Raw genomic sequence first — 22306 nt, forward strand, 5'->3', positions numbered from 1 at the left:
AATAGACAAAAATGAAAAGGGCGACCTAGCTTTCATGACCACCCACATCGGATTAATGGCCGGTTTATGACCTTGTCCTTTCGGGGATGGGGCTATACAATAGTGCGCCGTTCCGCTTGTTGGATTACCCTATTTACAGATTGTTTTATATTCACTGAGCCATAAATTTATTTCAGGACTTCTAAGACTTTGTATGCAGATCACTTTACTGTCACTTTAAAGTAAAATCAGTTAGATATGAATCCTTCCTTCAGTCTACTAACAAAAGAAAGTGTCTCTCGATAAGCAAAAATTAAATTATTTGTGAGTTAAATTTAACAGTGCTTTTCAAACTATCTGTGATGAAGGACTAGTTTCTTTTATTTCCAATCTGTCACGGACCGGTACTTTTGTAAAATACAAATCTCGTGGACTGGTAACAAACAGTTCGCAGACCGACATCAGTCCTTAAACCACACATTGAGTAGCACTGAGTTAGAACATAGTGCAAAAAATGTTGAATTGAGTAGTTTTCCTTTCTTTGTCCTCTTCAACAGTATCGATATTGTGAAAGAATAAACATGTTTACATATCAGCACTGGAAAAGAACATAAATGGAAAAAAAAAATTTAGAAAGTGAGAGATTACAACTGTCGATGAAGCATTGCTTCAATGATTCACTACACAAAGTGTTGGATTTTCAATAGACAATCCAATCTTGAAGGCTAAAGTGGAAAAATTTGCTAAACAATTTGGATGTGGTGATTTTGTATGTAACAACGGTTGGCTGGATCAATTATTAATAGCATATTAATACAAATAAAATGTATATACTAATATTATTTTTTTCTCTCTAATATTTCTTTTGTTTTTTTGAATCTATCTTTTTATCAAGTTATTGAGATTTGAAAAAAAAAATAGGAGGCAGATTTAACTCATCGTTGATATAGTGAGTAATGGTTATAACAAGAAAATTTTGTCGGTCCCTTGATGCTCGTTATATCCAAGTTCAACTGTACTTAATAACTGGCAGCATTTATGGATTCCTTATTGAATTCCTGTCATCAGAGAAGACTTGGCAGTTGTTTCTAACTTTGCAGCATAGAGAACTTTTTTTATAAAGTTAAGAGCTTCCTAACTTTAGGCATAGTCATTGGTCACAGGTTGCTTTCTTCATTATGTTTCAATTTATTGTCATTTGGTTAGCATTAATTAAGTGATTTGAATTTATGTTGATTCTGTTCATTATAACAAATTAAATTAACATAAACCTGATTTAATGTTCAGTTGCATATTTGAGTTTGGTTTAGGCCTGTTGATTGACTGGACCAATTTTAAATTTACATTTTGTTTATGTTTCCTTATATAATCTATAGAGGGCAGTTGTTGTTATAGTTTTCATCCATTCAGTCGCAGTCAACTTTTGGAGATTTTATGGGTGAGCTGCCTTCATGCTGTCCAGTCTTCAACAGCTTCTTTCAAGTCCTTCATGCTCATGCCAGTGTTGCTCCTGATGGTGTCGAGCCAGCGTATTCTTTGCCAACTTCTCCTTGTTCCACTGACCTTTCCTAGCATTATTGATTTTTCCAATGAATTGGATCACATTTTGTGACTGACCTCTCTATTCGTAACGCTGGAGAAAGCTGCTTCACACACCATGGGTATGTGAAGCAGCTTTCTCCAGCACCAGAGTTAAAAAAACGTCGATTTTCCTTCTGTCTGCTTTCACATCTGTAAGTTGTTAGGGGAAACTACAGCATTAACCATTCTGATCTTTGTTGTAAGGTTGACATCCTTGTCTTTCCAGGTCTTTTCCATGCTCATCATTGTGCTGCATCCAAGTGAAATTCTTTTAATTTCAGGGCCAGATTCCCTGCTCTGGTCGATCTTAGATCCAAGAAAGATGAAGTCCGGGATAGATTGAACCTCTTCATTCTTAATTTTAACTTCTCAAGTCCCAGCTGTTGTCATAATTTTTGTTTTCTTGATGTTAAGCTGCAGTCCTGCTTTTTCTCTCTATCTTTAACCATTAAAATCAATTGTATCAGATCTTCCTCATTTTCTGCAAGCAGAGTTGTATCATTTGTATATCTTAAATTATTGATGTTTTTGCTGCCAATTTTCACTCCAATTTCTGACTCATCCAAGTACAATTTTCTCATAACTGATTCAGTATACAAATTAAACAGAAATGGGGATAAGATATAGCTCTGTCACACACCTTTTCCGATTTCAAACCGGTCTTATCTCCAAATGTTGCTCTGCCAGTTGCTTATTGGTTAGTGTACAATGATCTTATTAGCCCAACCAAGTGTGCTGGTACCCTCAATTCTATCAAAGAATTCCACAGTTTTTCAGGTTCAATGCAATCAAATGTTTTGGTATAGTGAAGCACACGTATACATCTTTCTGAAATTCATGGGCTTTTTCCATGATCTGACAGATGTTTGTGATGTGATCACGAGTACCTCTTCTTTTGTAGAAACAGCTTGAACATCAAGCAGTTCTGTTGCTATGATTTTATACAATCGTGCTTGCATGTGATATAAAGGCTATTGTATGGTAGTTCAAGCAATTTCGGGCATCACCCTTCTTCGGGATTGGAATAAACACTGATCACTTCCAGTCTTTTGGCCACATATTGCTTTTCCAGATCTCCCGGCACAAAGCTGTAATAGCCGTAATTGGCAAAAGTGTTAACAATTCTGATGGTATTCCATCAATTCCAGGAGCCTTTCTCCTTGTTGTTGCAGCACCCATACTACCCCTTCCACTAAAATAACTGGTTCTAGTTCATCCTGCCCTTCCACTTCAATCTGGTTTTATTTGCATACAGTTCTGCCATCCTTTCCTAATTCCTTGTTGATCATTCAGTTCATTTCCATCTTTGTCTTTTATTGAACCCCTACAAGCAGTGAAAGGTGTCCAGATCTTCTTTATTTGTAGTAAGAGATCTCTTGTGTAGAGAGATCAGAATAGAGGACAGTAGCCATAGCATATTTTTTGAGTTTGTTCATTACTTCTTTTTGTGTTCAGATTGTATAGGAATATCCATTGGTATTTCAGTGTACAGCGGTGAAAGACTAAAATATAATCCTTTACAGAGTTCACAAGCACTGATGTTCCTTTGAGGAGGTGGTGCTTATAAGTTCCCTGTCTCTGAATATTTTTATTGGGAAGGGACACGTGCTTTAATGGTCATAGAGGTGCACCTCCTTGAATGGAGGAGTCATGCACTTGCACTACTGTAGGAGAGCGTCACTTTGATATTTCTTATTTTATTTTAATATTAGGGTATCTTGGTATACAGATAACAATATAACACCATGCTATGAATAATCTAATTGAAGCATTGGCTTATTTCATGGAAAATAGTGTTTCCTTTTGCAAAATAGTTTTCAACTTCTAACTTTATAAAAAAAAAAAAAAGTCTGATACACTGTAAAGTCAACTGTTCCTAACTTTTAATAAAATGAAAAATAGTCACCAAATCACAGGACAACAATAAGGAATCCAGAAACTTCACTTGTTCTGTTGTTTGGGAATTTAACTTACTTTATGTAGTCCTTTTTAAGCAATAAAATTCACTTAACAACAAATCCAGTGGTTCGATTAGTGTTATTCACATTTAATTAATTAATTCGTAATCACATTATGTCCTTCTCGCAAAACAGAATAACTTTATTATTCTCTGAAATATATAATACGAAAATTTATACAGGAATGCAACTTATTATTAAGTAATTGCATGGGACTTGGTTGTTTTTAACAAAACCATGAATGCTGAGTTCTATCTAGATATCTTGGACTGGTCTGAGGACGTAAGTGTCAAAAAATCACGTGTACTCTGTAAGCACGAAAGATATTTTATGTGTAACCATCTTTGATGACACCTACTAAATTTTGAACAGCTAGAACCGAAATCATGGATGTAATTTATGCTCACGCCCACTGCTTACTCTACCGAATCAACATTTGGAAGAGGTTAGGCCAATAGCCTAATTACCCATTTCATTGTAGCCATTTGTTGAATAGTATGATTGCAACAATATAAGTATTTGTATTGTTACAATCATACTATCATGTTGAATCATATTACTCTGTAATGCTTTGTCACAAATTACACATGCAGCACTACAAGATCTGCAAGAAACAACAGCATTCAAGCATAATATGCTATCAAAACTATGACTTAGCTCAGGATCTCACAAGTACAAGCATGACATGGTAACACTGCACATACCATTTCGCAATGAGGAAATAGAGATACCATTAGAGATGAAATATATCAAGATTTATGATGACAATGAAGAGCTCATACTAGATCGTAAATTATATGAATCGGACTTGGACAATCGCAAAATGATTGAAATATGTAAGGCGATGTGTCAAGACAATGATGACGGTGACCCTGACGAAGCATGCAGTAATGACCTGCATAGCCTTATAATGCGACTGCAAGAAGACCTTTTTTGAAACTTTTACAATCATTCAAACAGTGAGATGAATGAGGATCTAAAGCTCGCACAATTGACTTGGTCATCAAGTTTTCACATTTCTTTGCAATTGCGCTGAGTGGGTTGAGCGTGGTGAGCTTTAGATCCTCATTCATCTCACTGAATGATTGTAAAAGTTTCAAAAGGGGTCTTCTTCTCACAGTTGCATTACAAAGCTAGGAAAGGAAATGAGAATAGCCAATGGCAAGCAAAAGTTCCCTGTCTCTGAAGTTATCTCCCAATTGCGAACCGATTCAAATATTCTTGACCGGCCCAGCTGGTTGCAGAAAAATGTTTATGATTTGCCTCTTGATGGAAATATATAACCTTCAGTAATACAGATGGGTACTGTAACATATTCTGTAACGTCTACATATTACATGCACTTCAACTGGTAAGGCTGAAATGTAATCTAATGATCTTGGATGTGCTCAGAGCTGGTTTATGCTAGCTTTGAGCACATCCAAGATCACTGCCCTCAAGATATTCATTTCTCTGGTTACCAAAAGGTTTCTGCCAAGGGTGGCAATGGTTAGCTCAAAGCCACCTAAGTGGTATGCTCCGAATCATAAATGTTTTTTCCGCAGCCAGCTGGTTTATGCCAGCTGTGAGCACATCCAAGATCACCTCCCATGATTCTTTGCACAATCTTCTCTTTTCAACTCCATTCTTTTTGCCTTTCCCACATTTTTTTCGCAACCAGTTGATTCATGCCAGCTCTGAGCACATCCATGATCTCCTCCCATGATCCTCTGCTTTAAATGCGTTGCTTTACTTTAAATTTTGCAAGATATTCATTTCTCTGGTTACCAAAAGGTTTCTGTCAAGGGTGGCAATGGTTAGCCTAAAGCCACCTAAGTGGTATGCCCCAACCAAACGTTTTTCTGACACCAGCTGGTTAATGCCAGCCGTGAGCACATCCAAGATCACCTCCCATGATCCTTTGTGCAATTTCCTGACTCCGCTTTCCTTTATAAAATGGAAATGATGTGATTTCCGTGTCACAAAATCGTGACAAATTGATTTTACTGCTGTCTGAAATTTAGTAGGCAATCTGCAAGATCACCTTCCATGATCCTTTGTCCGATCACATCCAAGATCACCTCCCATAATCCTTTGCGACGTCCTCTCCTGACTCCATTTTTTTTGTTACGAAACGGAAATGACATTATTTGTGTGTCGCAAAATCGTGTCAAATTGATTTTACTACTGTCTGAAATTTAGTAGGTGCCGCCAAAGATGTTCACACATCAAAAAATTGGACTGGACAGCCCAGAGCCCTGATCTCAATCATATAGAGAGTCACTGGGATGGATTGGATCATCAGGTGCATGTGAGAAAGTACTGCCCAAAAACAGAGCTGAACTGGTCAACCACTCTAAAGTCCAAATATCAGAAAATATCAGAGGATATTTAAAAAAATAAAAATGGTGGGAGCATTCCAAGGAGATTAGAGGCTGTCACAAGCTAAAGGTTTCAGTAAACGTTATTTGTTTTCCTGAATATTAATGATAGGGCAGTGTATTTTGTTATATTTGTGGTAACATAGTTACAACAAATAAAACAAAGCTGGGATATAACATCATTTTTGAAAACTGTATATGCCACATATTCTGGAATTAAATTAGTTGGCCAAAATAAAGGTTTGTTCCCCCACAGAGTGTGCCATATGTGAGTGGAGGGCTGGCAATTATGGAAATGTGGTAAAAAGAAAGCCACGGCATTTTCCATTTCCATGGTGCGCAGGAAACCTTGGGACCCAGGAACATCTTTCCGTGGTATAGACATAATGAAAAAGAACTGGTGCCCCATTTTTCTGAAGAAAGGGCAATAATATAAACTTTTTGTAATTTTCTGCCAATCAACAGATTTGAGGCTATTTATTAACTCAAAGTAAAGCCTCAAAGGAGCTCTCCTTGATAACTTTTCATAGTTTTATTTTCAGTGTGCTGAATAAGCTACAGGAATGGATGCATTCAGCACACTGAAAATAAAACTAAGAAAATGTTAAGCTTCTTAATTCAATTCAAGGATCATGGTTAGCTAGCTGTGCCTCAAAATGGAAACAGGCATGTATCCAATCCTGTAGCTATATTAGTGGACTGAAAATAAAACTATGAAAATGTTAAAGCTTCTTAATTCAGTTAATTCACTATGAGGATCATGGTTGGAGATTTTAAAGTTATTGGTCTGCTACCCAGCCAACGACTTGGTTATACACAACTTGGTTGGGAAAGGAAAGTGTGGCCACCAAGACAGTCTCTGACACCAGGTTCAAAGAACATTAAAGACGAGCCACTAGTAGATCAAAACAATGTATTGTTACCTCTTCTACATAAAAAGCTAGGTTTAATGAAACAGTTTGTACAAGCCCTGAATAAAGAGGAAATTTGTTTCAATTATGTTTGCATACTAAATTTTTGCATACCAAATTCAAACTATTTACAAATGTTTGTTGGACCTCAAATCTGCAAGCTGCTTCTAGATTCCGTATTTGAAGGATCCAAGAACTACATTGAAAAAAGATGCTTGGACTGGCTTAAAAATGCAGTATGCAATTTTTTGGAAAATACAAAAACACCCAAATTATGAGACAAAAGTGAATGATGTGCTGAAAAAATTGACAATTAGGCTGCAATATGAGTGTTAAGGTATGATTATGCACACACATCAACTATTTCCCCATTTCCCAGAAATAGTTTAAGCAAAGAGCAAGGAGAAAGATTCCATCTGGATATAAAAGAAATGGAAAAAAGGTACCAAGGGAGATTCCATCTCCCTTGATACCTTTTTAGCATCCAGCAGTAGTTGACTAACAATATGATAGCCAACTACTGCTGGATGCTAAAAAGAAGGGAGAGCCACTGGAACTAGCTGTCTGAAGAAGTCAAAAACACGTAAGTTTAACCCAGTCTAGTGTACAAGAAATCCAGACCAGCAGAACTCTTTAAATTTTACAAACTATTAAAAGTCTTTGAGCAACACATCTTCTCCAAAAGCAGTTTTCAGCATTTCATTGGTTTCTGTTGCACTTTTCCTTAATTTGAAAACAAATTTTATGTAAATTCATGGCTCAGTAAAATCACTTATTTTAAAATTGAACAAAATACTTAAAACATCATTTATTGAAGGTGCATTAATGCAGACTGACTGTAGGTGACTGGGTGATTCATAAGTTACTATGTCTAGACAAGTCACAGAACATGTTGTGGCAAGTTGCAACCTCACTATGATACCTCATTTTCAATTTAAAAATCACACAGATAAGGTTTAAACTTTATTTTCTATTTGCCATATTTTCTAAATACACATTTTCTAAATCATAAGATGCACTTTTTTTTTCATTTAAAAATGTTCCGAAAATTCCTGCATGTCTTATAGTTGAAAGGTATATCAGGTGGAGGAGGCTTGTGCACATATCACTACAACTCATCATTTATTTCCAAGAATAAAAAGATGAATAAAATCCTTTTTTTAGCACCCTCAAGCCTTTCAATAAATGTGGAATCAGAATATCCTTAATGGCACTGAAAATGATGCATCCTTTTACGACAGTGAAAGATTTCATATCTGTAATGATGAGAATGAAAGTACCTGGTTTGGAGGATTCTACAGGTGACATTTTGTTTTGTAAGAACTTGTGAATTTGTGTTTTAGATATAGGCAATAAAATATTTTTTTCCAAAATTCATCTTCTAAAACCTGGGTCTGAAAACCTCTTATAGTCTGAAAAATAGACTATAGAGAAATATGACCAGAAAAAAAAAATAATTAAATAGTACGTTAAAGCATTCAATATATGGCTGCCCTCAAAACTCTTAAAATGGGAGATTTCTAAATGCTCTGCATATTTCTTACAATATTTTATGAAGTTATCTGACTACTTGCAGGTTAAGATTTAAAAAAAAAAAATGACCTACTGTAGTAATAAACCTCAGTCCATCCCACATCATTTTACACACTGAATCTTTCCTTCTGTGATGAGAAAGAGGAGATATACACATAGAGGCAACATCTGCACCCTGCCCACCATCTGGAACATCACTGATGTGACGGGTCAATCTTGGCACTAATCTCTGACTAATCCGAGGGTAGGTAGCTGCCTGAGGTATCACTGTAAAGCTTTGTTGTTCCTCTTGAGATTGATCTTCAGAAGGCTATAAGAAAAGAAAACAATATATTACTATTAAAAATTATAACAATTACAGAACTACATATCTAAAATGGTCATTCTATTCAAAACTATGAAATATTACATCATCCATTTTCAATCCACTGATGATGAAGGCCTCTCCAGTAACTTTCCAATTCTTTCTGTTTTGTGCAATGGCCATCCATTTACTACCCACAAACTCGTGAATTTCATCTGTCCATCTCTGTCATTGCCTTCCAGGTTTTCTTCTAGCTCCTCTTGGGTACCATTCTGTTATTTTCTTGGTCCATCTGTCATCATGTCTTCGAGCTATGTGTCCTGCCCAAGATCATTTCAGTTCTTTAGTTCTAATAAGAATGTCCGTTACTTGAGTTTGCTGCCTAATCCATGTGTTTCTCTTCTTATCTAACAGTCTGATTCCCAATATAATTCATTCCAATTCTTTTTTGGTGAGTGCCCAAGTTTCACTTCCATAAGTCATTGGTAGGGAGTATACATTGGTTAATTATTTTACATTTCAGACAAATTGGGATATTGCTCCTCAGTATGTGATCATATTTCTTGAATGCTATCCATCTAAAATTTATTCTTCTCTTGACTTCCAGTCATTACCATTATTACAGCTAATAACTTGTCTCAGATAAGTATATGTCTTCACCTTTTCAATTACTGCTCCTTCAATCATTATATCCCTTTCTATGGCATACTTGTTCATCATTACTTTTGTTTCGGCCATATTCATCTTTAGTCCAAAATCTTTACTAACTCTGCATAGCTGATTAAGATTTACCTTTAATTCTTTGGGATCATGGCTTATGACCACAATGTCATCTGCAAATCGTAAATGGTTTAGGTACTCTACATTCACATTGACTCCTTTCTGCGACCAGTCTAATCTTCTGAAAGCTTCCTCGAGGGCTGCAGTAAACAACTTCAGAGATATTGTATCTCCTTGTCGAACTCCTTTCTCAATTTTAAATTTGCTACTGTCTTTGTCTAGTCTAATAAAGGATGTAGCATTCTCATATATTTTCTTAAAAATCATAATATATGGGGTTTCTGTGCCTTGTCTTTCCAGTGCCCGAAACATTGCCTTATGCTGTATAGAGTCAAATGCCTTTTCATAATCCACAAATGCAAGGCATAATGGTGTTTTATATTCATTTGTTTTCTCCATTAGCTGTGATATTACGTGAAGGTGATCCATAGTTGACAATCCTGTATTAAAGGTAGCTTGCTCTTTCGGTGGATTCTCATCAAATATTCTTTCTAATCTGTTAGTAATGACCCTTGTAAACAACCTGTAGATGTGGGATAACAAGCTAATTGGTCTATAATTTCCAATTTCTGATTTATCTACTTTCTTATGCAGCAAAACTATGATTGCATTAGTCCACTCCTTAGGCATCACACCTTTTCTAATGCATTTTGTGAAGAGTCTTGCCAGTTTTTGTGACATGTCTCTTCCTCCCAATTTTAACAACTCTACAGTAACTTCATCTTTCCCTGGAGCTTTCTGACTCTTCATTTTCTTCAACACATGTTCTACCTCATCAGGAAGGATATCGGGTATAGAGTATGTTGCATGTTTTACTAATTTGGGATCCATCTTCCCCACTGCTGGCATCATTCCCTCGCTCTTTGTATAATTCTCTATAGTAGTCTTCTGCTATTTGAATTACACCATCGCTATTCTTCAGTTTCAGTATCATTTGTCTTTCTGTATTACTGCTCATGGCTGCTGATTTAAATCTTTTGTTTTCTCTTAATGCTTGTTCTACTTTTCTTGTGTTAAATCCTCTTATGTCCTCTCAGAGTCTCTTTCTAATGGCTTTGCATAACTCAGTATACTCAATTTTCTCCTTGTCAGTGTTTATCTTGCTCTTCATTTCTTGTCTTCGGTTCATCATGATAAGTGTTTCTTGACTAATTTTTTCTTCTTTCGATTTCTTTTTACCTACAGGTTTCTTGATTACATGACCAACCTTAATCTGCAACAAAATCTATGCTGCTTGTAAAGTGCTACATTAGGATAATTTTTAGTTTAATGAATGAAAAAAAGGAAAAAAGTTCATAAAAAAACCAGAATACTTAATAATGTAAATGGAGAAATACAGAAATTGCAATAATCAGTAATAATTCATACGGACATTAAGAGTATAGATCCCTAGTTGAATACAGCTGACTGCCACAATTAGATAAATCTTACACTTCTGTTGACCAGACATTAAGTTGCATTAAGTTGACCAGACTATCTGGAAAATTCTGATGGTTCTCAAGCTTAACATAAAGTGTTAACCAAGTAGCAAACTATGGTTGTCGATCAGGCTACTTGAGATCTAAAATGATCAAACTGCATGCACTCAATACCCTCTTCACTCAACATGTTATTAATCTGCCACATCAAATCAGTAAGGACATTATCATCCATAATTGGTTTATCTTTCGCCAAATGCTGTGGCATATGGATTTCAGAATTTCATCACTGCACTCCTAACATGTCACTGATTTATTCTGTTCTTGCCCATTCACTGTACTGAGCACAATTCCAACCAAACTGATGCCATTCCACACAAGAGAAAAGTTGTTGCAGGCTCCATAACAGCAACAAATAAGAATTTAAGAAACCAGCTATAAACAATATTCCAGCCATGGAATATTGTTCCCACATCTGGGGTGGTGTCCCCAAAACCTCTCTCAGGCTTCTTGATTCCATTCGGAAACAGTATGCTGTCTCATAGACATACTGTTTCTGCTGCATGCCTCTTCTACAGATATGTCCATGGGCACTGTTCTTCTGAATTGGCTTCTATAATTCCCGCTCTCTCTTTCAAAACAGTCTGAACACGTACTGCCACCAGCCAACATCCATTTACTGTCCTACTTCAAACTCACAGAACCAACTTTTCATCTTCCTCGTTTATTCATTCAACTGCCGTTTTCTGGAACAACCTTCCTTCATACGTATTTCCTGAAAATTACAGTCTACAGAAGTTCAAATCCAATGTCAACAAATATCTTCTTTCGTCTTCTCAACCTCCAATCCAAGCATGGTACTAAGTACTATAGGTTCTAATACCTCTCGTATTTGGGGTTTACATAAAAAAAAAAAAGAAAAAACTGAAAACCTATCCAATTATGAAGAGAGCTAGACTCCACTGGTCATCAGTTTAACCTAGTTTCCACAGATCCTAAAATGAAGTGTGGGTAATGGAAGGATGAGAGCATAAAACTCATCTATAACAATAACTTTATATAGTTTGAATTTGATATGCAACTTCCTATACCTCCTTATATCTGTCTCCCATTGCAGTTGGGTAGCATTTAATCAATTCCAATAGGCAGTAAAAGAAAAACAATCATGAATCAGAAGATTAAAGCAATGACTCAAGATATGGTGTATGGTTTAGGCCTCATCTTCTTTGTACCTTTCTAGTCTCTTTAAATGAACTTCAGCATCTAACAATGATGGTGGTGTAACTGCTTGACACTTCAAGCACTTGCACCACATCCTGCTGTCTGACCAGCCACCAGTCTACCACGCCACTGAGTAAATCACATGGAGTGGAGGAGAGCATCATTCAACGATAAACTTCACGATAATAATTTCCCAGTTGATTCAGAAGAAATAGAGATGACAATGCTGTATAGTAAGAGTAACAAACATGGTAAAATGCAACAGGGATGTCTTTATAAAATTGTTTTCTCTGGCAAATTAATAGTATATAACAGAGCTATGATGCTCAATACATTCTACATTGATATCAATATTTGTAGAAGAATAAGAGAAATTTACCTCAATATGATACATAGAACACTTCCGTATGACAATTTCCAGAAATTAAAATGAATAAAAGATTATCGCAAAATAATTACAGTAAAAAATCAAATGAAAACAATTCAAAAAACAATTTTAAAAAATTAATTAAAACGTTTAACATAAATTTTGAAAAACTATTTTGAAAAACTATTTTGAAAATCATTTGAAATTGGAGCAGTACGGCATTAAGGGAAGATTGCTGCTATGGGTAAAAGGTTGGTTCAGTGAGAGAAGACAGAGAGTGGTAATCAATGGACAATCTTTGTGGACTAATGTTATTTGTGGAGTCCCCAGGGTTCAGTGTTGGACCCATTGCTGTTTTCTATATTTATCATATGCAATGATTATATTCATTGTAATGATTATATTATCATTATATTTATCATATATAAAATGACACTGATGAAAGTATATCAGACTTAATGTCCAAGTTTGCAGACAATATGAAGGTTGGCAGGGTTGTTAATGACAGTATGCTTCTGCAACAGGATTTAGAAAAGTTGGGCAGATGGGCTGAGAGGTGGCGACTGAAGTTTAACATTGACAAATGCAAAGTACTGCATATGAGTAGCAGTAACATACTAACTGTGCAGTACTACACTCAGGGTAGTGGAAAATGAAAAAGACATGGGAGTAATTGTGCAGTCAGTTATGAAACTTTCTGAGCAGTGCAGACAGGCCACCAGAGCAGCTGATGGGGTCTTGTCAATGACATACAGGAATTTTGCTAGCAGGGATAGAGAGGTGGTTATCCCCTTGTATAAGGCAATGGTCAGGTCACACTGAGTACTGCATACAGGTCTGGAAGCCTCATTTTAGGAAGGATATAGAGCTCTTGGAATGAGTACAGAGAAGGGCAACGAGATTGTTGAGGGGAACAAAGGGTTGCTCTTACCAAGAAAGGCTTTTCTGCAAACTGTAGTGTCTAGAGACTAGACATCTGCGAGGTGATTAACTGAGGTGTATAAGGCCTTGAATGGTTTGAGCAAGCTCAGTGCTGATGGGATTCTTCCTCTTGCTCAGGTTACACACCTGAGGAGGCATAAATTCAAATTGAAGAAAGTCAGTTGTAGAATAGATATGTGGAAATTTGCTTTTAGCCAGCAGGTGGTTGATTGCTGGAACCAACCTCCATCGGTAATTGTGGAAGTTGATAGCTTAAATAAATTAAAGGAAGAACTGTACAAACTTTGAGTGAATGGATAGGTGAAATGGGATGTTTTTTTTATTATTATTATTTTATTTAGGTTGATGCTGTATAAGCTTGCTTTCTTACATCTTATGCCTCTACTAATGCTAATAACACTTGTTTCAGTTAGTAGCAATTTCAGAACATTGTAAGTTTTAATTTGATTTATCACCAAAATTCATGAAATTACAGCAATTACTAAAATTACCACACAACAATTGCTGCACCTTGAGACTTGAGAACACAATAACAAATGCTGGTGTTATATATTGTTTATATAACTAACACACAATGCCAGAAATTCATAACTGCAGCAGACCACTTCTAGCATAATACAAGAGAAAATTTTAGATCTATAAAGGCAAACAGAGGAATGTCATGAAAAAGTGAGCCAAACTTGTGTAAATTGTTGACATTATCATAAATTGCGCTAGAAATCCCCATAAATTGCAATTGACATATAACTGAATGATCAATGGATACAATAAATTTATGTCACATAGACACAGACTCCACAACATGAAGTAATGTCACAGGATGCAGCACCACTGAAGAATCATGCTTCAGTGGTACTTCATGAGCTAACCAAGCTAATGTATGGGGTATCTGGAAAGTCCTGTTATTCCTTACAAAAATAAACTCAGAAAACAATGCAAGAAACAAAAAAAACCTTTCCATATCACCTGTCCTTCTGCTCTAACAGTTTATCTAGTTCATCCTCGAATTTATTCAAACAACACACTTCTAAAAACCAGATGGAAGTTGACTGCAACAATTTACCACCAGGTGTCTGAAGGAAAACTTGCACACATCTATCTTGCAACCACGCTTCCTCAATTTGAATTTATACCTTCTCATTTGTGTAGTTTGAGCAGGAGGAAGGATTCCATCAACAGTGAGCTTACGCAATCCATTAATACCTTTAAATACCTCAATCAGATCTCCTCACTGGTGCCTAGTCTCTAGATCAAGGTTTCTCAACCAGGGTTCTGCGAGATGTGACTAGGGGTTCCACGAGAGATCGTGATTTAAAAAAAAAATAAACATTTTTTTTAACTTTTGCATGCCGTGCAATGCTAGCACTTGTAGCGATGAGCAGTGACCAAGCAGCCCCATTAGCAATTTCTTTAGAGGTCTTTCAGTCCCATATGGCAGTACGCAATAGGACCGTGTTCACTTGGTCGAGGCCATTCTCAGTTTTTGATGTAAGATAAGAGAGACCATTGATAATTGCTGGGCGGTGTATTGAATGGAGGGGACGATGGTAGGCTGATGACGTCAACCTCTCCCTCCCGAATTACCTCCCCCAACTGCTGTTGTAAACGCTGTAAAATGTGGATTGTGTTGGTTAGAAATGAATTGTATTATGAAGTTTTCGTATTTTTTGTGATTTGCTCATTTAGTTATTTATTACGCTCTTCTGTTTTATATTTTAAAGGGCAACAAAAAAAGTCCATATTTACGATGCAAGCTACTTATTAATAGGTTTTGCATCAGCTAGTAATCAAAATTGTCCTTTCTTATTCCGTTGTGCATTATCTGTGGCAAACGACTTACAAATGCAGCAATGGCTGCAGCAAAATTGAAAAGACACTTAACTACAAAACACAGCCATTTGGCAAGTAAAGTGTTGATTATTTTAACAGCTATTGGAATCTCAAAACAGAGTAAAGCTTTTGTTAAAAAAGTTTCACATTTTGGGAAAAGACTCAGGAAGCAAATTTAGTAGCAGAACTATTGCCCAGAAAAGGAAAAGTCACACAGTTGGTGAGAACCTAATAATACCAGCACATAAAATTATAGTGAGTAGGTGCTAGGACAAGGTGCAGTACGAGAAATTGAAAAGGTTCCACCCTCACACAGTACGATAAGTCGATGTACTGATAACATGTCACATGATGCTGAAGAGGTTTTGTGTAATAAACTGAAAAACAGCTTCTCTATCCAGGTTGATGAGTCAACAGATTTCACCAATAAATGTTATTCTGTAGCAATTGTAAGATTTGTAAATGAGATGAAATTTGAAAAAAACTTTTTCTGCTGCAAAGAGCTGCCCAAAACAAGGAAAGGCCAAGATATATTTAATGTTTTGTCTTCGTATCTGGAAACAAGAGGTCTGTCCTGGAGGAACTGTGTTGGCATCTGTACTGTTGATGCATAATGGCTGGCTCCATGAGGTTTTGCCTCTCTTGTAAAAAAAGAAAATCCTGACATTGTCAGAACACACTGCTTTCTTCACAAGAAAAGTGATGGTTCATAAACTCTTGGAGATGAAATGATCACATGAACCAGTTGAACAAGTCTCTGCAAGGCCCTGGAGAAAATGTTTTGACTTCAAGTGACAAAATTCTTGGATTTAAAAGGAAACTGAATCTTTGGAAAAATCAGGTTGCAAAAGTAAATCTTGAAATGTTTCCACTGCTGCTTGAGTTTGACAGTGAGGAAAGATATCAGAAAGTCTCAAGTCTTACTCAAAACCACCTGGAAAACTGCAGAACAAAACTGAACAGTATTTTCCCTCCCTTTCAACACAAGTGTATGACTGGGTGAGGGACTCTTTCTCTGAATAATCTTCTCAGCCTGAGAACTTAACTTTGAGAGAAGAGAAAGAACTTTGTGAGCTGTAGTCTGATCGTACACTCAAGATGAGATTTACTGATCTGCCCCTAGACAGGTTCTGGATTTCTTTGAAAGAAAAGTATCCTGCCATTCACAGGAAAGCAATGAACATTTTGCTGCAGTTTTCAACTTCTTACATGTGTGAGCAAGCTTTTTCTTGTTTAACAAACATCAAGAATAAGGACAGAAATCATCTCATTTCAGTTGAAATCCATGTGTGCTTATATCAAGTTCGACCCAGAATTGAGTATTTGTGCAGAAAAAAAAACAAGCATGTTTCACATTAAAGAGGTACATTTCATTCTTTATTTTTAGTTTCAAAAATAAGCCTTTTTATGGATATATAAGCCCATAAAAGAGATCAAGAAACTAACTAACACATGTGTATAATAATTTTGTAACTGATAGGCATATATTTGAGCCTGATCGTGTTACTCAGTAAGAATGTTTTTTCAAAGTCTTGTATAAAATTGTGTCTTAGGCTATATTTTTTATTCATATTGCTTTGGCTTATGGTTTTAGTAGCTTTATTATTCAACACTGTCAATAAATTTTCAACCTTAATTAAAATCAATTTACAACCTTTAGTTAAATTAAATCTACCAAGCCTACTTTAGAAAAATTAAATCCCATTTTGGCTTAAGCCAGTTGTTTAACAGAAATTTATTGTTTGCCTTATGAGTTTTTAAAATTTATGAAAAGGAAGGAAAGAGATTAATTTCAAGAAAGGTAAGCTAAGCTTAAGTACCTGTTTTTTTTTTTTCCCAAGAAAGGTTGGCTAAAAAGTCATTTTTAGTTTTAAATAGGGGAAAAAACTACTCTTGCACATACTATACCTCATTAGCACCTTGTATAGTAAAAATCTGTGATAAGACTTTTAGGCCTACTGGGATAAGGTAAAAAATCAAGTAGGAAATTAAAAAAAAAAAAAAAAGGAAAAACTGAAGTTCCCTCTACCTACACTACTGACTTGCATTAGAGTTGATATCCTTTGTGGGGGGAGGCGGAACCACACAAAAAGAGAACACTAAATTGGCCAAAATACAGAAAGTCCCTGACTTACTTAAGCCACAGTTACATAACTTTTTTTTTTTAGGATTGTAAAATTTAAAACAGAAAAAAAAAAAAAAAAAAAAAGCAATCAATAACAACGATCACGGCACACAAATTGCACAAGTGAGATACGGAGTAACATGCTTAAAAATAGAAATGCAGAGAAGATATGTTTTTTTTTTATATATGACTGAAGATTTCAGTGACGGGGACACACATTTCACCATAACATAAAACCCACAGAATTCCAGCTATCGGCATTACTGCAAATGCAATAAGATCAAGTTTACTGCTCATTTATAATGAATTGCACTAACAGAAAAGCCCAATAAACCAGAAACTGCAAATTATCTTTATTGTTTTATGGTAGTGACCTTCAGAAATATGCTTTAGTAAAATGTAAGCAGGGTGATAATAGTGAGTTTTTGCCTTAACCCTATTAAGTTCTTTACAGAAAATTTAATTTTGACCGTTATCAACAGTACTAGTAAATTTAGAAAGAAAAGAAAAGCAATTGAGTTGGATCAGAAAATTAAAATAAAGATGTATGAAAATTGTCAAACAATAACAAGTATCGTGCAGAATTTAGATTTGTCAGTCAATGGTGAACACAATAATAAAGGAGAAAGACAGAATACAAGAAGTGGTGAAGGGACTGGCACCAATGAAGTCAACTATAATAACCAATGCTACGAAATACATATCAGTTTTTACAGTACAATAACATCCATTTTTCCTTCCTTTTATGTTTTATTTTCTTATGTGCCACTCCGGCTACTTCACTGCTGTCTCCAGATAAAGTTTTTAATTGAATTAATTAAAAATATATAACTATTTTTCTATATACAATAGGCCCTCAATTTAACGGACTAATTGGGGGAGGTGTCCACTACTGCCGAAAGTCCACTAAATCGAATGTATTTTAAAAAACATATATTAATAACCAACTTACAATGTACAGGATGTATTAAAATGTACATTGAGTAATTAATACACACCACTAAAACATCTGTTAAAAATATAAAAATAAATTTATGACAGGAACCAAACCTTTATTTTAATTAAACATGTCAAAAACTATACAATGTAACTAATGGAGTGTTTCCACCACTTTTTTTTTCTTCTAAAAACTCACACAAAGTTGTTAAAAATATACATAATATACAATATTAATATTAACTGAATTGAAAGAATCACAATTTTCAGAGTCAGAAATAACTGTCATATAGAAGGAGAGGTGTTAATTACTTGCTGGCAGAGGGTTCTGGTGAAACAGATCTAGTCGATGAAGTGGTCATCAAGCTTCAGTTGCCTTACACCTTGAGGCTGCTTCCTTATTACTGTAGACCGAAACTCTTTAAAATGTTCTTAATAAGGAAGCACATAAGAACTCGCATCTGGTGAGTGTGGGCTTGGAACACCCAGGGTCCTGAGCTGGATATCATCATTCTTCTCTTTCTTGATGATCCCTTCTACTTCTCTCTCTCTCTCTCTCTCTCTCTCTCTCTCTCTCTCTCTCTCTCTCTCTCTCTCTCTCTCTTAGTGTAACTCAGAATTTTTTTTTTTTTTTTGGCTGGTGCAGCAAAAGCCTCAAGCTTCCTTGCACCATATGGCTAATAATAACATCAGGGTCTGATGCTGATTCAATAAAATTGTATGATGTCATCCATATGTTGTCTTATAACAGACAATTAAGGCACCAATGACATTAAGAGTACGAGATCTGCAGATTTACTTAACAAGTACAGGTCAATGTCGCAAAAAAGTCGTGAGTTAGGGTTAAATTTGAAAGTGTCTGCAATTCTGCCCAGACATGATAGGAGGGAGTACATGATGAGAGCTTTGTCAATCAATTCGGCCCTGGAGGGAATGTGCAAGGCTGAAGGGGTAGAATTTTTTTCAGTGTGGTCTGTGCTTGTTAACAGGAGAGACTGCTTCTACAGGGATGGGATACACTTAAATAGAAAGGGTGCAAGAATATTTGCTGATGCTATCGAGGCAGTGTTAGGTGGATCAGAAAACTGCTAGCTTGGGGGGATTCACAGACTAAAAGGTTAAAAGTAACCGCAGGCAGAGGCGAAGGTGATTCTTGCACAACTTCTATTAGAATAAGTAGGGACCTGGAGCGAGGGGTGCTGGGGGTTTCAGGGACTGATGGCAGTCATCATGAAACAGGTGGGTGTATGGGATGTGTCAGAGTAACAAGGAATAGGTGCATGTATACCAATGCTAGAAGTATAGTAAATAAATTTGATGAATTTGAAGTGTTGGTCAAGACATCAAATGCAGATATTGTTGGGATATCAGAGAAGTGGTGTCACACTGATATTAGGAATGCAGAATTGGAATTTGGGGAGTACAATGTGTACAGAAAGGACAGACAGGATAGGAAGGGAGGAGGTGTCATGCTGTTAATTAAGAAAAACATAAAATCAAAAGAAGTGTATCCAGTTGATTTAGATGAACAGTGCACTGTTGAGTCAGTTTGGTGTGACATGAGCACTGCGAAAGCAAAAATAAGAGTAGTAGTGTTATAGGCCTAATGACTCGAATCAGTACAATGAACAATTGTACAGAGAAATAGAGTGGGCTAGTAAATCAGAATGTCTTATAATGGCGGTTTTAACTTCCCAGATATTGACTGGAACTTGTGGGCTGGTCGCTCACACACACTAGTAAGACTTTTGTGGATTTATTGGATGACTGTTTTCTGCAGCAGCATGTTCGAGAGGCAACCAGGAGGGTAATACTCTTGATCTGATTATCAGCAGTGATCATTCGTGTATTAAGAATTTGCAGATAAAGGAACAACTAGGTGGCAGTGATCACAGTGTACTGATGTGGGATTTACTTAAAGATATAATTACCATCAGGGGTAAAGGAAAGGGTTTTTGCTTCCGTAAAGGTGAGTACAGTGGTCTCAGACAGTTTTTAAATTCTGTACAGTGCGATCAACTGACGATGTTACCAACAGTAAATTCTAAGTGGGAAGCATTCAAAGAATTAATCTTGGAAGCTACTAAAAGTTTCATACCTATTAAGAAATATTGTTCAAGCCTTAGGCTTAAATGGTTATCAAATGAACTAATGAGACTCGTGACAGAGAAAAAAAATGCATGGGATGCATATAAATTACCAAGCGACTCAGAAGCCTATGGCAGATATAAGCTAGTCTGTAATCAGGTCACAAAGGAGGTTAGGCAAGCGAAGGCAGATTACGAGAAATCTTTGGCAAAGGATGCTAAGAAAAACAGCAAGGATTTCTTTACTTATATAAACTCTAAAAGGAAGGGGAAGAATCTGATTGGTCCACTTGATATCGATGGTTCGACTGTTGATGATCCTGCTCAGATAGCAAACAAAACTGAATGAGTATTTTGCATCTACATTCACACATGAGGACTTATTAAGGTTTGAAAATGGCAGGTTATCAAATTGTAGAAGGGTGCTTAATGATTTTGTAATAACTGAGAGCAACGTGGAGGAGAAATTGTTGAAATTAAACATAAGGCACCTGGGGTGGATGGGATCTATCCAGTTATATTAAAGGAGGTGGCAAAGCAATTAAGCAAACTCTTAGCCAGAATTATGAGAGCATCCTTGGACTCAGAGGAGGTCCCCACGGACTGGAGATGTGCAAATGTATCCCCAATTCACAAAGGGGGATCCGAAGGGTGACACAAGTAATTACAGAACAGTTAGTTTAACTTCTGTTACGGGTAAAATAATGGAGTCGCTGGTTAAAGATGCATTGCAGAATCATCTAGACAAGACTGCATCAATAATTCAGACACAGGATGGCCTTTGTTAACGGAAAGTCTTGTCTGACAAATTTGATAGGATATTATGATGTGGTTACAAAGGAACTGGATGCAAAAAATAATTTTGATATCATATATTTGGATTTCAGGAAAGCTTTTGACACTGTTGCGCATGGAAGACTATTGTACAAATTGGAGCAGAATGGTATTAAGGGTAAGTTGCTACAATGGATAAAAGGATGGTTAAGTGCGAGAAGACAGAGGGTGGTAATCAATGGGTGCTGCTCTTCTTGGACTAATGTTATTAGTGGAGTCCCACAGGGTTAGGTGTTGGGTCCTCTGTTGTTTTGTATATTTATCAATGATATTGATGAAGGTATATCAGGCTTAATGTCGAAGTTCGCAGATGATACAAAGGTTGGCAGGGTTGTTAATGACAGTAATGGCAGTGTGCTACTGCAACAGGATCTAGATAATTTGGGCAGATGGGCTAAGAAGTGGCAACTGAAGTTTAACCTTGACAAATGCAAAGTACTGCATATGGGTAGAAGTAACCCCAGAGAAATGTACCAACTGTGTGGTACTACACTTAAGGTGGTAGAAAATGAAAAAGAGCTGGGAGTAATTGTGCAGGCAGATATGAAGTTTTCTGAGCAATGCAGACAGGCTGCCAGGGCAGGTCATGGGGTTTAGTCAATGATATATAGGAATTTTGCTAGCAGGGAAAAGGAGGTGATTGTCCCTCTGTATAAGGCAATGGTCAGGCCACGCCTTGAGTACTGCGCACAGGTCTGGAGGCCTCATTTTAGGAAGGATGTAGATTTACTTGAGCGTGTACAGAGAAGGGCAACAAGATTGGTGATGGGAATGAAGGGATCCTCTTACCAAGAGAGGCTTAAGTTCTGCAAATTGCAGCAGCTGGAGACTAGACACCTGCGAGGTGATCTGATTGAGGTGTATAAGGCCCTGAATGGGTTGAGCATGCTGAATTCTGATGGGATTCTTCCACTTGTTCAGATTACGAACCTAAGGGGGACATAAATTGAAATTGAGGAAGGACAGAGGTAGAATAGATGTGCGGAAATTTGCCTTTAGCCAGCGGGTGGTTAATTGCCGGAACAAACTTCCATCTGTCATTGTGGAAGTTGATAGGTTAAATAAATTTAAGGAGGAACTGGACAGGCATTTGGAAGGAATGGTGTAATTTTTTTTTTTTTTTTTTTGCATAAGCTCATT

The 22306-nt window shown here is 36.5% G+C and overlaps 1 protein-coding gene across 2 annotated transcripts in view; it reads right to left on the reverse strand.

Annotated features, from left to right (window-relative positions):
- The window catches only part of LOC150075335 (inactive rhomboid protein 1-like), a 332829-nt gene that overhangs the window by 229442 nt on the left and 81081 nt on the right, over positions 1-22306 (reverse strand). For both annotated transcript variants that reach the window (XM_090389103.1, XM_090389102.1), the window contains exon 4: positions 8396-8632. In XM_090389103.1, the coding sequence (XP_090245229.1) occupies positions 8396-8632 (237 nt within the window). The remainder of the gene's footprint in view (positions 1-8395; positions 8633-22306) is intronic.

The sequence above is a fragment of the Mastigoproctus giganteus genome, chromosome 14, assembly GCF_048544385.1.
Source record: "Mastigoproctus giganteus isolate SK-2022 chromosome 14, ASM4854438v1, whole genome shotgun sequence".
Lineage (NCBI taxonomy): Eukaryota > Metazoa > Arthropoda > Arachnida > Uropygi > Thelyphonidae > Mastigoproctus > Mastigoproctus giganteus.